The sequence below is a fragment of the Salmo trutta genome, chromosome 30 (genome assembly GCF_901001165.1).
Source record: "Salmo trutta chromosome 30, fSalTru1.1, whole genome shotgun sequence".
NCBI lineage: Eukaryota > Metazoa > Chordata > Actinopteri > Salmoniformes > Salmonidae > Salmo > Salmo trutta.
The window spans coordinates 916,162-931,537 of record NC_042986.1 but is presented as its reverse complement, the minus strand read 5'-3'; the positions used below and the strand labels follow the sequence as shown (position 1 = coordinate 931,537).

Genomic DNA, 15,376 nt, shown 5'->3' with positions numbered 1-15,376 from the left:
GGGCTAAACCTGCGGGACACAGCCAGTGAAATATCAGGGTGGAAAATTCAAAAACAACAATGTCATAATTCAACTTTCTCAAACGTACAACTATTTTACACCATTTTAAAGATAAGACTCTTGTTAATCTAGCCACATTGTCCGATTTTCAGAAAGGCTTTACAGCGAAAGCAAAACATTAGATTATGTTAGGAGAGTACATAGACAAAAATAATCACACAGCCATTTTCCAAGCAAGGACATGTCAATAAAACCCAAAACACAGCTAAATGATGCACTAACCTTTGACGATCTTCATCAGATAACACTCCTAGGACATTATGTTACACAATACATGTATGTTTTGTTCGATAAAGTTCATATTTATATCCAAAAACAGCATTTTACATTGGCGCATGATGTTCAGAAAATGTATTCCCACCAAAACGTCCGGTGAATGTGAACATCAATTTACAAAAATACTCATCATAAACGTTGACAAAATATAACAATTATTTTAAGAATTATAGATGGACTACCCCTGGATGCAACCGCTGTGTCAGATTTTAATATAGCTTTACGGAGAAAGCACATTTTTTTAATATTCTGAGTACATAGCTCAGCCATCACGGTGAGCTATACAGACACCTGCCAAGTTCGGGGCAACCTAAACTCAGAATTAGTATTAGAAATATTCTCTTACCTTTGCTGATCTTCGTCAGAATGCACTCCCAGGACTGCTACTTCCACAAGAAATGTTGTTTTTGTTCGAAATAATCCATATTTATGTACAAATACCTCCGTTTTGTTCGTGCGTACAGGGCAGTATTTGCACGGCCGGATAAAAAACGTACCCGATTTAAACTGGTTACTACTCTTGCCCCGTTTTGCGAAGTTGGCTGTCTTTCTTAGGTTGAAATAGTATTCACACAGTTCGCAACGAGCCAGGCGGCCCAAACTGCTGCATATACCCTGACTCTGTTGTAGAGGTGACACATTTTCCCTAGTTAAAAGAAATTCATGTTTGCAGGCAATATTAACTAAATATGCAGGTTTAAAAATATATACTTGTGTATTGATTTTAAGAAAGACATTGATATTTATGGTTAGGTACAAGTTGGAGCACCGACCGTCCTTTTTCGCGAATGCGCACCGCATCGATTATATGCAACGCAGGACAGGCTAGATAAACTAGTAATATCAACCATGTGTAGTTAACTAGTGATTTATGATTGATTGTTTTTTTATAAGATAAGTTTAATGCTAGCTAGCAACTTACCTTGGCTTCTTACTGCATTCGCGTAACAGGCAGGCTCCTCGTGGAGTGTAATGTAAAGCAGGTGGTTGAGCGTTGGACTAGTTAACCGTAAGGTTGCAAGATTGAATCCCCAAGCTGACAAGGTAAAAATCTGTCGTTCTGCCCCTGAACAAGGCAGTTAACCCACCGTTCCTTGCCCGTCATTGAAAATAAGAATGTGTTCTTAACTGACTTGCCTAGTTAAAAAAGATTTATATATAAAAAATAAAAAAACGGCAAATCGGTCGCCAAAAATACAGATTTCCGATTGTTATGAAAAACTTGAAATCGGCCTTAATTAATCAGCCATTCCGATTTAATCGGTCGACCTCTACACTGCTCTACAGTATACTTGCTTGTATTGTCACAAACCGAATTTAGGCAAACTATTAGTTATATCAACCAGGAAATGGCAGGGCGATTTAGCATAGTGCGTCTTTAATTTGAGGGAAGATATGCCAGACAGTATTTGCTGTGCTGAAATCTAGACCATTCCATGAAAAGAATAACATAATGAACTAAATCTATATCCTGACACATCTATTCATCTGTAGCCCAGTCAGCTTCAAACCATATATCTGTATGTTTATTATCCACCCAATACTGTTTATTTTTTGGCTATGATAAAAAAAAAAAAATGCATGTCTGTTATGCAGTTTGTTCTATCAAAATGAGCAGTTGTATAGCAAACATCCTCCTTTTCTTCCAGAATTCAGCCGGGACCGCCGTGCAACAGCAATCCAGTGAGCCAAAGGAGAGCCTGCCCCTGAGTCCCTCCCCTCCCAACTCCCACAACCCTTCACCACCATGACCACTGAACTAGGGAGCAGCCTGACCTCCATGGACTGGCTTCCCCAGCTCAACATGCGTGCGGCCATCCAGAAGTCCGACTCAGGGCACCACCCCCACGGGCATCATGGCCACGGGCCGGGCAAGAAGAGCACCCCGCTGGACCCGGGCACAACACTGGACCAGGAGGAGGTGGCCCAGCACCGGGACGGCAAGCCACCCTACAGCTACGCCAGCCTCATCACCTTTGCCATTAACGGCTCGCCACACAAGAGGATGACCCTCAGCGAGATCTACCAATGGATCTGTGACAACTTCCCCTACTACTGGGAGGCAGGCAGCGGCTGGAAGGTAAGGGGTGGAAACAGAGGAATAGAAGTGTGAGGGTGCATTAGAAGTGTGATGGTTCACTTAAGAATCAGTTCGTTTGGAATTGACGTGTGCAGTTTTTTTGTGAACTCATGAAAGGTGTGATTAACATTTGACTATCTCTTTAAGGAACTAACTAACTAAACATCCTAGGACTACAGGCACACCGTATTGTGCATGTACATTTTGTTGACTCCAGACGACCAGATGATGAAATATACAGTATAATCTGGCACATGAACTAATAGGCCCACTTCTCAGCCTCAAGCTGTAACATTTATTCCCAGATGTACCTGGCCCAGTGCAGAGACGCTGTGGTTGAAACCGTGATCTGCATCAAAGGGAACGTGAGCAAATTCATTACAGTCAAGGTGATTACTATCAGCTGCACACAGTGGGAGACAGACATGAAGCCCAAGCAGTCTCTGGGTTCTTTGATTTGGAGAATATACTGTTAATGTACAACTAAAAGAGCTTGTACTACACACACACACACAAAAAAAAGCATGCACGCACACACAGTTGCACAGTCACGCACACTCACTCACGCAGTGAGTAAGAGACTCCCACTCAGGTAGGCATACGTGTGCTGTCTACAGATTAGTGGGCCGGCTCAGCTAGAGAGGATGGGTATCGGGGAGTTTACTACCCAGCCCAAGCATGCATTTGCTTTGTATGATAATGTGGATATGCAGGCAGGAGAGGCTGGAAACCAATGCTAACTCCTCCCATTTTGAACACAAGCGCTTTAGCCACAGGATACATTGAGTGTAATCAGATAACTCGTCAAGGTCATAACTCGTCCACATGGTATGAGGGAGCAGGACATGGGATGCGTCCATGCCATTTGAGATCTCACCAGCTCGTTTGATACCAGCTGTTATGGAAAGAGGTACTCCGCTGCGGCTTTATAAGCCGTAATAAACATGTTTAGTTTCATGTTACTATGAGCTATGATGTGTTTTTACATGCGTACCTGTGAAAGGGATAAAAAAGACAGTTACATTTCGGGATATTATTTTTGACAAAATCACATTATTTTTGTGCTAGTTGGCTGTACCTGCACCAACACCCCAGTATTTTTCCTTCCTAGCTTGGTCTGCATCTTCTTCTTTTTAAAAGGGGAGACAATTTGTTTTCAGCACTTCTATTTCTATGACGGATCGAATCTTGTTTTCTCATGTCTCTCTTTTCCCTCTGCAGCTGACATATGGTGAGCAATATGTTTGAAACACTGATTTTGTGATTCGGCCTATCAAATGCATATAGAATCGCTAAAATATTGTATCGGAACCTAGCTGTCATGATCATATCGTGAGGGCCCTGGCAATTCCCAGATCTAATATGTACTTAAAAATATATATATGTATATTAATAATACATACATGCATACATGCATGCATGCATGCATGCATACATACATACATACATACATACATACATACATACATACATACATACATACATACATACATACATACATACATACATACATACATACATACATACATACATACATACATACATACATACATACATACATACATACATTACTGTTCAAAAGTTTGGGATCACTTAGAAATGTCCTTTTTTTTTTTTTTTTTATAAAATCACATTTTGTCCATCAAAATAACATCAAATTGATCAGAAATGCAGTGTAGACATTGTTAATGTTGTAAATGACTATTGTAGCTGGAAACTGCATTTTTAAAAAATTTTTTATTGGAATATCTACAAAGGCGCATCAGCAACTATCACTCCTGTGTTCCAATGGCACGTTGTGTTAGCTAATCCAAGTTTATAATTTAAAAGGATAATTGATAATTAGAAAACCCTTTTGCAGTTGTTAGCACAGCTGAAAACTGTTGTCCTGATTTTAAAGAAGCAATAAAACTGGCCGCCTTTAGACTAGTTGAGTATCTGGAGCATCAGCGTTTGGGTTTGATTACAGGCTCAAAATTACTAGAAACAAAGTCCTTTCTTCTGAGAAATGAAGGCTATTCCTTGCAAGAAGTTGCCAAGAAACTGAAGATCTTGTACAACACTGTGTACTACTCCCTTCACAGAACAGCGCAAACTGTCTCTAACCAGAATAGAAAGAGGAGTGGGAGGCCCCGGTGCACAACTGAGCAAGAGGACAAGTACATTAATGTCTGTCTAGTTTGAGAAACAGATGCCTCAAGTCTGGTCGCAAGTTTAAACAGGATCGGATCCACTCATTTCTTCCTTTTGGACTACACATCGCATTTGGTCTCCGCTGGATCTGTTGGCGGATTGGATTGTCTGACTGACCGACTGACTACAACTTCATTAAGTACGGTTTTTAATTTGTTTTAGTGGGATTTATACAGTGTTGATTCGTGGTCAGTTGTACAGTGGTTGAAGACTACTGAGATTTGATACTCTTTATGGTTGTGTGGTAAAGAGTGACATTTTGATTGTATGATTGAGACTGGGTTTACGCTACACATTATGAACAGACAAACATTGCGTGACTAAGGTCACTGCACTCATTTACCGGGCTGGACACTTTAGGCCCAAAAATGTATTTAACTAGGCAAGTCGGTTAAGAACAAATTCTTATTTACAAAGACGGCCTACTGGGGAACAGTGGCGTAACTGCCATGTTCAGGGGCAGAATGACAGGGTTTTTACATTGTCAGCTCGGTGATTTGATCCAGCAACCTTTCGGTTACTGGCCCAAAGCTCTAACCACTAGGCTACCTGTGTGAGTATTGTGATAATGCAACAAGCGCAAAATGTTTTTTATGTTTTAAGGGTTTATGAAAAGTGTATTTCCATACTGACTTTTACATGAATCCTTTGTATCGGTGTAGAGTTGACGGACCGGACGAGACTCATTCCCTCTCAAACGAAAAGGTGAAATAAATATGTTCTCTGGTAGGCAAAACCTACCTGGCACCCCTAACAATAACTCCAAGTCAAAACCGTTACAATATGATCAGTGTTTTATCACCTTAGAATAAAACCGAGAAATCTGAAATGTTTCAGTGAGTCTTAGCCTACACACAATACTACTTTTTTGTGTTTTTGCTATTCAGTTGTCATTAGGTGGCATTTTATGAACTGAACTCCTAGCTCACATGCAGAATGCTTTATTTCTTATTTGCCCCTGGTGTTCTTCCTAGATAACATATCCTCCTTTTAGGTTCTACTGTCCCATGCCCTCTACTTTGCTCTAGCAGCCCTTTTACATCCATGTGTCCTTGCACCCCACGCTGCCCCTAGGCCCTCTTCACCAGAACCCGTATTCAGTATTCTGCTGCCAGCCGAACTACAGGGATTTCCCCTCTTCTCATTGGTTGATAAGTTTCTTATACCATTATTATTATTATTATTATTATTATTATTATTATTATTATTATTATTATTATTATTATTATTATTATTATCATCATCATCAGCGGACAGGGAACCCTACTGAGGCTGAAAAGAATAAGCGTAACATTTTTACTTTTAGTTTGACTTAAAAATGTAACAAGTTACCTACTTGATAATGGTATCCATTTTTGTAAATCTAGATGTAATGTTATACTATGTCAGCTATGACCTGTGCCTACCGCTGTGGTCCTTCCCTTATAGCCAGCTAACTGGCTCTGAATTAGCGCCCCTAATGTGACGGTGAAAAAATCTGCTCTGTGATGGCCTTTCAACAGATGCCGCGTGTCACACTCAATGATATCATATGAGCAAGTGTCATGGATTTTTTTTTTCTGACTTCATTCATCGGTTGGGCTTATAGTGGGGATTCCTGCATCAGTGACTTTGGGGTCATGGAACTACATGTTTGTGTGCGTGAGTGTGTTTCAATTAGGCATGTGACAAATGGACAGTTTTTCTTAATGTTTAAACTGCCATTATTTTTGGTTTTTCGTTAAGATATGAACATTTTATAAAATTCCACGTGAAATCCTATTGCATGGCATGACAGCTAGGCGGCAGTGAAATTCTACTGCAGTCATACAGTAGGCTCAGGCATCTGGAATCTGCATTGTGGCTGCCTGAACGGGCAGTGAAATTGTGTCCCGAAGACAACTGTTAATTCACCTTGACTGTAGTGTTCCTTCCCTTTGTTCAGTGCATTAGTAGCTCGGAACAAAAAATACATCTAGCCAAGTGATCAGTTATTTTCCCTACATTCTCATTTCCCTCTGTTACGTGTCTCACTTGATTTTGATCCGACCACTCCCTCTACACACACACACACACACACACACACACACACACACACACACACAAATGCTGTGCACCCAAATTAACAGCGATATTGATGAAAAAGTCGGGTCTCAAATGTCGCTTGCAGCCCTTCATTTAGCAAATTACCTCATGACTCAAGTTGGTCATTGGCAATGGCTGCATATTAACTGCAATTTCTGTAATCGATGCTTTCTTTTCCAATGGTTAACAACAGACGTGCGGAGCTATTTTTCCGTCGCAAATAATTAAAGATGCATATCCCCTTTTACTAAAATACATATTTTGTATGAAATACTTTATCAGTGGTATTCAAAGTCAGGGTCGGGGGAATTGCAGTGGGGTCTCCAAATAAAACAATATGTTTTATATTTTTGGGGGGGACCAAAAATTAAGAGTACAGATTATTTTATGAGACAATATACAAATGTTTATTGAGAAAGATAATACATTTACTCAATCATTTATTTTGTATGTATTGATTGAATGAATTGAAGATTATTTGTTGACGTGAAAATCAAAATGTACTTTTTTTGTTTAGGGTTGTCGTTAGATTTGGGGTGGTGGGGTCAACAGAATTTGTGGTGAAAAAAATGGGGTGCACAGATTCTGGTGAAAAAAATGTGGGTCCCTGCTAAATGGATGTTTTTATTGAGTTTTGCTTATTCTTTGTTTACTCTGGTCTGGCAACACATCTGTAGCCAGTTACATAGTGCCTTAGAAAGTATTCATACCCTTTGACTTGTTCCACATTTGTTGTGTTACAGCCTGAATTCTAAATTATTCTAAAATCTAATTATTCTTCCACCCATCTACACACAATACCCCATAATGACAAAGTGAAAACATGTTTTTAGACATTTTTGCACGTTTATTGATAATGAAATATCTAAATTGGATATTTATTTAAGTATTCACAGCCCTGAGTCAATACATGTTAGAACCACATTTGACAGCAATTACAGCTGAGAGTCTTTCTTGATAAGTCTCTAAGAGCTTTGCACACCTGAATTGTACAATATTCTTCAAGCTCTGTCAAGTTTGTCATTGATCATTGCTAGACCATCATTCAAGTCTTACCATAGATTTTCAAGCTGATTTAAGACAAAACTGTAACTAGGCCACTCGAACATTCAATGTCGTCTTGGTAAGCAACTCCAGTGTATATTTGGCCTTGTGTTTTAGGATATTGTCTCCCAGTGTCTGTTTTAAAGCAGGTTTTCCTCTAGGGTTTTGCTGGTGCTTAGATCCATTTAATTTTATCCTAAAAAAACTAATGTCCTTGCCGATGGCAAGCATACCCATAACATGATGCAGCCAACACCATGCTTGAAAATATGAAGAGTGGTACTCAGTGATATATTGTGTTGGTTTTGCCCAAAACGTAACGCTTTGTATTCAGGACATAAAGTAAATTTCTTTGCCACATTTTTTGCTGTTTTACTTTATTACCTTATTGCAAACTGGATGCATGTTTTGAAATATATATTTATTCTGTACTCTGTACACCCTCTGTACACCGACAGAGGGGTGATGTGTCTGCGTGGAGCCGCAGCACGGGTTTTGTTAAATGCCTCTTACAGGTCCTGGTATACCTCCAGGATGTTGGGCTGAAGGGCAACCACAGGACTCTCAACCGACGTGGAACCACATGGGACGGGGAAGCAGGTCCTCCGGCACTCAGGTGCCCAGTCTGTGATTATCATCCTCGACCATGAGATGGAAGCCAAGGGAGGCTGAGGATGGCCTTGTGAGCTAGTGATGAAGGGGATGTTCTCCAGATGGCTGGACTACATGGTGAGTGGTTTGGTTATGTGTGTGATTGTCCCGGAACCTAATGGCTGATTATCGAGGGCTTGAACCAGGAATGGAGAGGAGAGCGGGTATGAGGTGATGTTGAGAGCATAAGCAAGAGTCTGGTCAATGAAGTTCCTTGTGGCACCGGAATTGACTAATGCTGTAGACACAGTACATGAGGAACAGTCAACTCATGTGATCGACACCAAAAAGGGTTTGGCAGAAAGTGATGAAGAGGGGATACTCACCTGCCCCAGGAGGATCCCAAGTTGGGACCTCCTGGGGTCCCAACTGGGGAAAGCTCTCGTGGAAAAGGGCCTGTCTCTGAGGGTAAGAATGATTTCATAAGGGTTGGAAATTAGCCATTTGTCAGGGGTTAGAATATGTTTTGCAGAAATGAATAGAAACCACCTGTCTGGGTTATGATACGTTCGAGGTTGAGTTACTTACTGTCCAGCTTCTGTGAGAAGTGAGGTCGTCACTTTCAACATCATAGCTGGGGAGTGGAGTGAGGATAACAGGATGCAGATGGCTGAATTGTATCTCAAGAAGGGAAGACCGAGTCAGACCACCTTCTGGCTCAGCCTGGGTCATCCTACTGTGGTGATACCTAATGTACTGTATTGAAGTTAAGACTGTGTGACTGCATCTTTATGTTCTCAGTTGAAGCATCCAGTTGGGTGTAATAAATCTAGTTTGAGCTTTCTTGGTTTCCGCCTGGAGTTTGTACCAGAAATCTAGAACGTAACAAAAGTCTAAGAAGAGGTAGATCTGTTCTGTGTGTGCTTCTTCTATGCTTCCCCTTCTAAAGTTTTGTTTTTGCGTCTTTTACTTTTGGTTTTGTACACCAGCTGAAAATACAATATTTTTGGTTATTGAAAATATATTTCACAGCGTTTTTAGATTGTACAGTGATTCTCTACACTACATTGCTTGTTTTGTCACAAACTGAAATTGATATAAAATTGTATTTGTTTATATTATTCTGACTGTTCTTTTTTTTTTTTTTTATGAGGAAGATTGTTTGTCTGGATGTGACGTTAGGGAGATGACGTCAAGGATGCTTGATGCGGTGAAGATCTTAGGTAGATCTGATTCAATAAAATACAAATTCCATGTATAACCACTGATACGTTAATGTTCACTGGGTCGACAAATCCACTAAGGAAGGAGCTGGTCACCATGGCCAACCTTTCTCCAGTTTCTGCCATCTTGGAAATTACAAAGTCTCCTTTCATTCCCAGTCTGGCAGCCGATTTGTTCAAATCCAACCACATGCTTTGCTGCACTATAGTGTCTTTTTTTTGTTGGCCTATAAACATCTCTCACACACACACGGATCCTCGCTAGGTCCCCAGGGAGAGTGGAAGCTCTGTCTCCTTGTGCCCATCACTCACACAATGGGCTCCACCAATGGCAGACTTACCATTCTCCACTGAGCAGGTGGGGTGGTGCTCCATCAAATGGAATGTTAATCTATTTGGCTGCGTTTTGAAGTAGTGACTCGTATTCAACCCCCTATCCATACAGGATGTGTCTGTCACCTGTAGTTAAGGTGTCCCAGTGATGTCTCTAGATCCCAGGAGATATTTAATGTTACAATGTCTCTCCCGTCCCCAGACTCCCCACCCTACTCTCTTCCAACCCCTCCACCACACACTCTGTCTTTATCTCTCTCTACCTGTATCCTCATCCTCTCTCATAACAATTTTGTTTGCCATCTTACTGTGTTTCCCTTTCAATCTCTGTCTTTCTCTCTGCATCTGGCTTTGTCTCGGTCTCCATATCTCTCTCTCTCGCCCTCTGACTTGACCTCGGCCCACATTTCTCACTCTTCCCTAATCCACGGCTATCCAACCTTATCAGCGACTGAAACCAGACTGTTGCCCCTTTGTCCTCTCCGTAAGATCCATGCGATTTAACAATTACATTATACATGTAAAGTTGTTCTAGTATAGTAACATGAATGAATATATATTTCAAGCTAGAATCCAACAGTCCTTTTTTGAACAGACTGTTCAACATTTCATAAACTTTGAAATAACTAAAACATGATTTAACTTCCCAGTTGATTTGTACATTTACACCTCTGAGACTAATGGGCTCTGATCAATAATCACACTATGCACACTCTTATTCCCCCTCCTATTGTACAACTGATAGTGACATTTCAACTGGAGCTTTTGACTTTCTCCATTTCCTCCTTCGGGTTCCTAAGAGAGTCATAAAAAGGAAACACAAAATGTAATTCGTATTAATGTGTTAAGCTATTAATAATTATTTATGCAAAGCTATTAATAATTATATATGCAAAGAAATCAAAGTTTGATAACTTTAAGTTCCGCTCTCTTAGTCTCTATACCTTCGGGACACTTCTGCTGGGGTCCACAAAAATGAAGGCCCTAAAAAACCTCATGCTTTCACCCAGTCCTCCCTGTTAAGCCACAGGTTACAAAAGATGTTCTAGGGCCATATCATTTTTACTTTGCTCCCTAACTACTTTCTCCATAGCCAACCGATATACACGTGCAGTGACCTTAATCAACTTTACCTCATCTTGAGACCAATCAGCACTGTGTATATACACTACCGTTCAAAAGTTTGGGGTCACTTAGAAATGTCCTTGTTTTTGGAAAGAAAAGCACTTTTTTTTGTCCATTTAAAATAACATCAAATTGATAAAATACAGTGTAAACATTTAAGGTTGTAAATGACTATTGTAGCCCGAAACAGCTAATTTCTATTGGAATGCGTACAGAAGCCCATAATCAGCAACCATCACTCCTGTGTTCCAATGGCACGTTGTTGTTTTTTTTTTCAGTTTTTTCACCTTTATTTAACCAGGTAGGCAAGTTGAGAACAAGTTCTCATTTACAATTGCGACCTGGCCAAGATAAAGCAAAGCAGTTCGACACATACAACAACACAGAGTTACACATGGAGTGAAACAAACATACAGTAGAAAAATAAGTCTATATACAATGTGAGCAAATGAGGTGAGATAAGGGAGGTATAGGCAAAAGGCCATGGTGGCAAAGTAAATACAATATAGCAAGTAAAACACTGGAATGGTATATTTGTAGTGGAAGAAAGTAGAACTAGAAATAATGGGGTGCAAAGGAGCTAAATAAATAAATACAGTAGGGGAAGAGGTAGTTGTTTAGGCTAAATTATAGATGGGCTATGTACAGGTGCAGTGATCTGTGAGCTGCTCTGACAGCTGGTGCTTAAAGCTAGTGAGGGAGATAAATGTTTCCAGTTTCAGAGATTTTTGTAGTTCGTTCCAGTCATTGGCAGCAGAGAACTGGAAGGAGAGGCAGCCAAAGGAGGAAATGGCTTTGGGGGTGACCAGAGAGAGAGACCTGCTGGAGCGTGTGCTACAGGTGGGTGCTGCTATGGTGACCAGTGAGCTGAGATATGGGGGGACTTTACCTAGCAGGGTCTTGAAGGTGACCTGGAGCCAGTGGGTTTGGCGACGAGTATGAAGCGAGGGCCAGCCAATGAGAGCGTACAGGTCGCAGTGGTGGGTAGTGTGTATGGGGCTTTGGTGACAAAACGGATGGCACTGTGATAGACTGCATCCAGTTTATTGAGTAGGGTGTTGGAGGCTATTTTGTAAATGACATCGCCGAAGTGAAGGATCGGTAGGATGGTCAGTTTTACGAGGGTATGTTTAACAGCATGAGTGAAGGAAGTCAATTCTAGATTTAACTTTGGATCGGAGATGTTTGATGTGAGTCTGGAAGGAGAGTTTAGTCTAACCAGACACCTAGGTATTTGTAGTTGTCCACATATTCAAAGTCAGAACCGTCCAGAGTAGTGATGCTGGACGGGCAGGTGCGGGCAGCGATCGGTTGAAGAGCATGCATTTAGTTGTACTTGTATTTAAGAGCAGTTGGAGGCCACGGAAGGAGAGTTGTATGGCATTGAAGCTCGTCTGGAGGGTTGTTAACAATGTCCAAAGAAGGGCCAGAAGTATACAGAATGGTATCGTCTGCGTAGAGGTGGATCAGAGACTCACCAGCAGCAAGGGTGACGTCATTGATGTATACAGAGAAAAGAGTTGGCCAAAGAATTGAACCCTGTGGCACCCCAATAGACTGCCAGAGGTCCGGACAACAGGCCATCTGATTTGACACATTGAACTCTATCAGAGAAGTAGTTGGAGAACCAGGCGAGGCAATCATTTGAGAAACCAAGGCTACTGAGTCTGCCGATGAGGATGTGGTGATTGACAGAGTCGAAAGCCTTGGCCAGGTCAATGAATACGGCTGCACAGTATTGTTTCTTATCGATGGCGGTTACGATATCGTTTAGGGCCTTGAGCGTGGCTGAGGTGCACCCATGACCAGCTCTGAAACCAGATTGCATAGCGGAGAAGGTATGGTGGGATTCAAAATGGTCGGTGATCTGTTTGTTAACTTGGCTTTCGAAGACCTTAGAAAGGCAGGGTAGGATAGATATAGGTCTGTAGCAGTTTGGGTCAAGAGTGTCCCCCCTTTGAAGAGGGGGATGACCGCAGCTGCTTTCCAATCTTTGGGAATCTCAGACGACACGAGAGGTTGAACAGGCTAGTAATAGGGGTTGCAACAATTTCGGCAGATAATTTTAGAAATAAAGGGTCCAGATTGTCTAGCCCAACTGATTTTTAGGGGTCCAGATTTTGCAGCTCTTTCAGAACATCATCTGACTGGATTTGGGAGAAGTAGAAATGGGGAAGGCTTGGGCGAGTAGCTGTGGGGGGTGCAGTGCTGTTGACCGCGGTAGGGGTAGCCAAGTGGAAAGCATGGCCAGCCGTAGAAAAATGCTTATTGAAATTCTCAATTATAGTGGGTTTATCAGTGGTGACAGAGTTTCCTATCCTCAGTGCAGTGGGCAGGTTGTAGGAGATGTTCTTATTCTCCATGGACTTTAGTGTCCCAGAAGTTTTGAGTTTGTGTTGCAGGAAGCAAATTTCTGGTAGGTGCATTGATAATTTGTGTGAGATTGAGGGCATCAAGCTTAGGTTGTAGGATGGTTGGGGTGTTAAGCATGTCCCAGTTTAGGTCACCTAGCAGCACGAGCTCTGAAGATAGATGGGGTGGCAATCAGTTCACATATGGTGTCCAGAGCACAGCTGGGGGCAGAGGGTGGTCTATAGCAGGCGGCAACAGTGAGAGACTTGTTTTTAGAGAGGTGGATTTTTAAAAGTAGAAGTTCAAATTGTTTGGGTACAGACCTGGATAGTAAGACAGAACGCTGCAGGCTATCTCTGCAGTAGATTGCAACACCGCCCCCTTTGGCTGTTCTATCTTGTCTGAAAATGTTGTAGTTAGGGATGAAGATTTCAGAGTTTTTGGTGGTTTTCCTAAGCCAGGATTCAGACACGGCTAGGACATCCGGGTTGGCAGAGTGTGCTAAAGCAGTGAATAAAACAAACTTATGGAGAAGGCTTCTAATGTTAACATGCATGAAACCAAGGCTATTACGGTTACAGAAGTCATCAAAAGAGAGCGCCTGGGGAATAGGAGTGGAGGTAGGCACTGCAGGGCCTGGATTCACCTCTACATCACCAGAGGAGGAGTAGGATAAGGGTACGGCTAAAAGCTATGAGAATTGGTCGTCTATGACGTCCGGAATAGAGAGTAAAAGGAGCAGGTTTCTGGGGGCGAGAAAATGGCTTCAAGTTATAATGTATAGACAAAGGTATGGTAGGATGTGAATACCGTGGAGGTAAACCTAGGCATTGAGTGATGATGAGAGAGATATTGTCTCTAGAAACATCATTGAAACCAGGTGATGTCATAGCGTGTGGGTGGTGGAACTGAAATGTTGGATAAGGTATAATGAGCAGGGCTAGAGGCTCTACACTGAAATAAGCCAAACACTAACCAGAACAGCAATGGACAAGGCATATTGACATTAAGGAGAGGCATGTTTAGCCGAGTGATCACAAGGGTGCAGTGAGATTCAGACAGCTAGCCGGGCCATAGGTAGCAAGCTGGCAGAAGATGGAGGGAGCTCTGTTTTTAGCCACCTCATGCGTTTCCGTCTGTAGATTAGTGGGATTCCGTGTGGTAGAGGGGACCAATCCAATTGGCAAAATACTTATAGTGGTCCAAGAAAATTGTCCGATAGATCTATTCAGATAGCAGCCGATAAGACAGCTAACTATTAGCGGGCCGCAGCTGGGTGTTCAGGGTACGTCGCGACGGAGGGGCCAGTTGGATATCTCCCTCGGGCAGATATCGTCGGTAGTCCAGTCGTGAAGGCCCGGTGGGGCTCCGCATCGGCAGTAAAACGGGTCCGGATAGGTGATTGTAGCCCAGGAGTGGCTGATGGAACTCTTCAGCTGGCTAGCTCCGGAATAATTGATGTTTGCTCTGGGACCGACGTTAGCCAATAGTCACTCAGATAGCAGCTAGCTAACTGCAAGATCCAGGTGTAAATGTCCAGAGCTTGCGCTAGAAATCCGGGGATATAGAGAGAAAAACAGGTTCGGTCTGCTTCGCGTTGTACAAAACTGGCGACAGCTATTCAAGCTAAGGGATAGCTGATGACCGCCAACTGTGGTTAGCTGAATACTAATGCTAGCTTCTGGCTAGGTTCTGTTGTGGATTTCAGATTTCAGGTGAATAATACTGTTTTTTACTATTGGGGAAGTGAGCTGCAGGAGAGTGCTTTGAAGTTGAGTTTTTAGAAAAAAATATTTAAAGATATGCGAAGAAAAGAAGTTAAAAAAATATATACGTGTGTATGTATGTATGTATGTATGTATGTATGTATATACATATATATACACACACCCACACACATATACACACACATATATATATATATATATATCACACGGGACAAGACGAGGACAAAAGACGTCTGACTGCTATGCCATCTTGGAGATGATAGCTAATCCAAGTTTATAATTTTAAAAGGCTAATTGATCATTAGAAA

The 15,376-nt window shown here is 41.8% G+C and overlaps 1 protein-coding gene across 4 annotated transcripts in view; it reads left to right on the top strand.

Annotated features, from left to right (window-relative positions):
• The window catches only part of LOC115168930 (forkhead box protein J3), a 97,766-nt gene that overhangs the window by 19,742 nt on the left and 62,648 nt on the right, over positions 1–15,376 (top strand). For 3 of the 4 annotated variants that reach the window (XM_029724457.1, XM_029724453.1, XM_029724454.1), the window contains one exon: positions 1,986–2,416. In XM_029724457.1, the coding sequence (XP_029580317.1) occupies positions 2,084–2,416 (333 nt within the window). In that variant the 5' untranslated portion in view covers positions 1,986–2,083. Of the gene's footprint in view, positions 1–1,985; positions 2,417–8,251; positions 8,447–15,376 lie in introns of those variants that run through there. The other variant, XM_029724455.1, reaches the window with a different exon arrangement.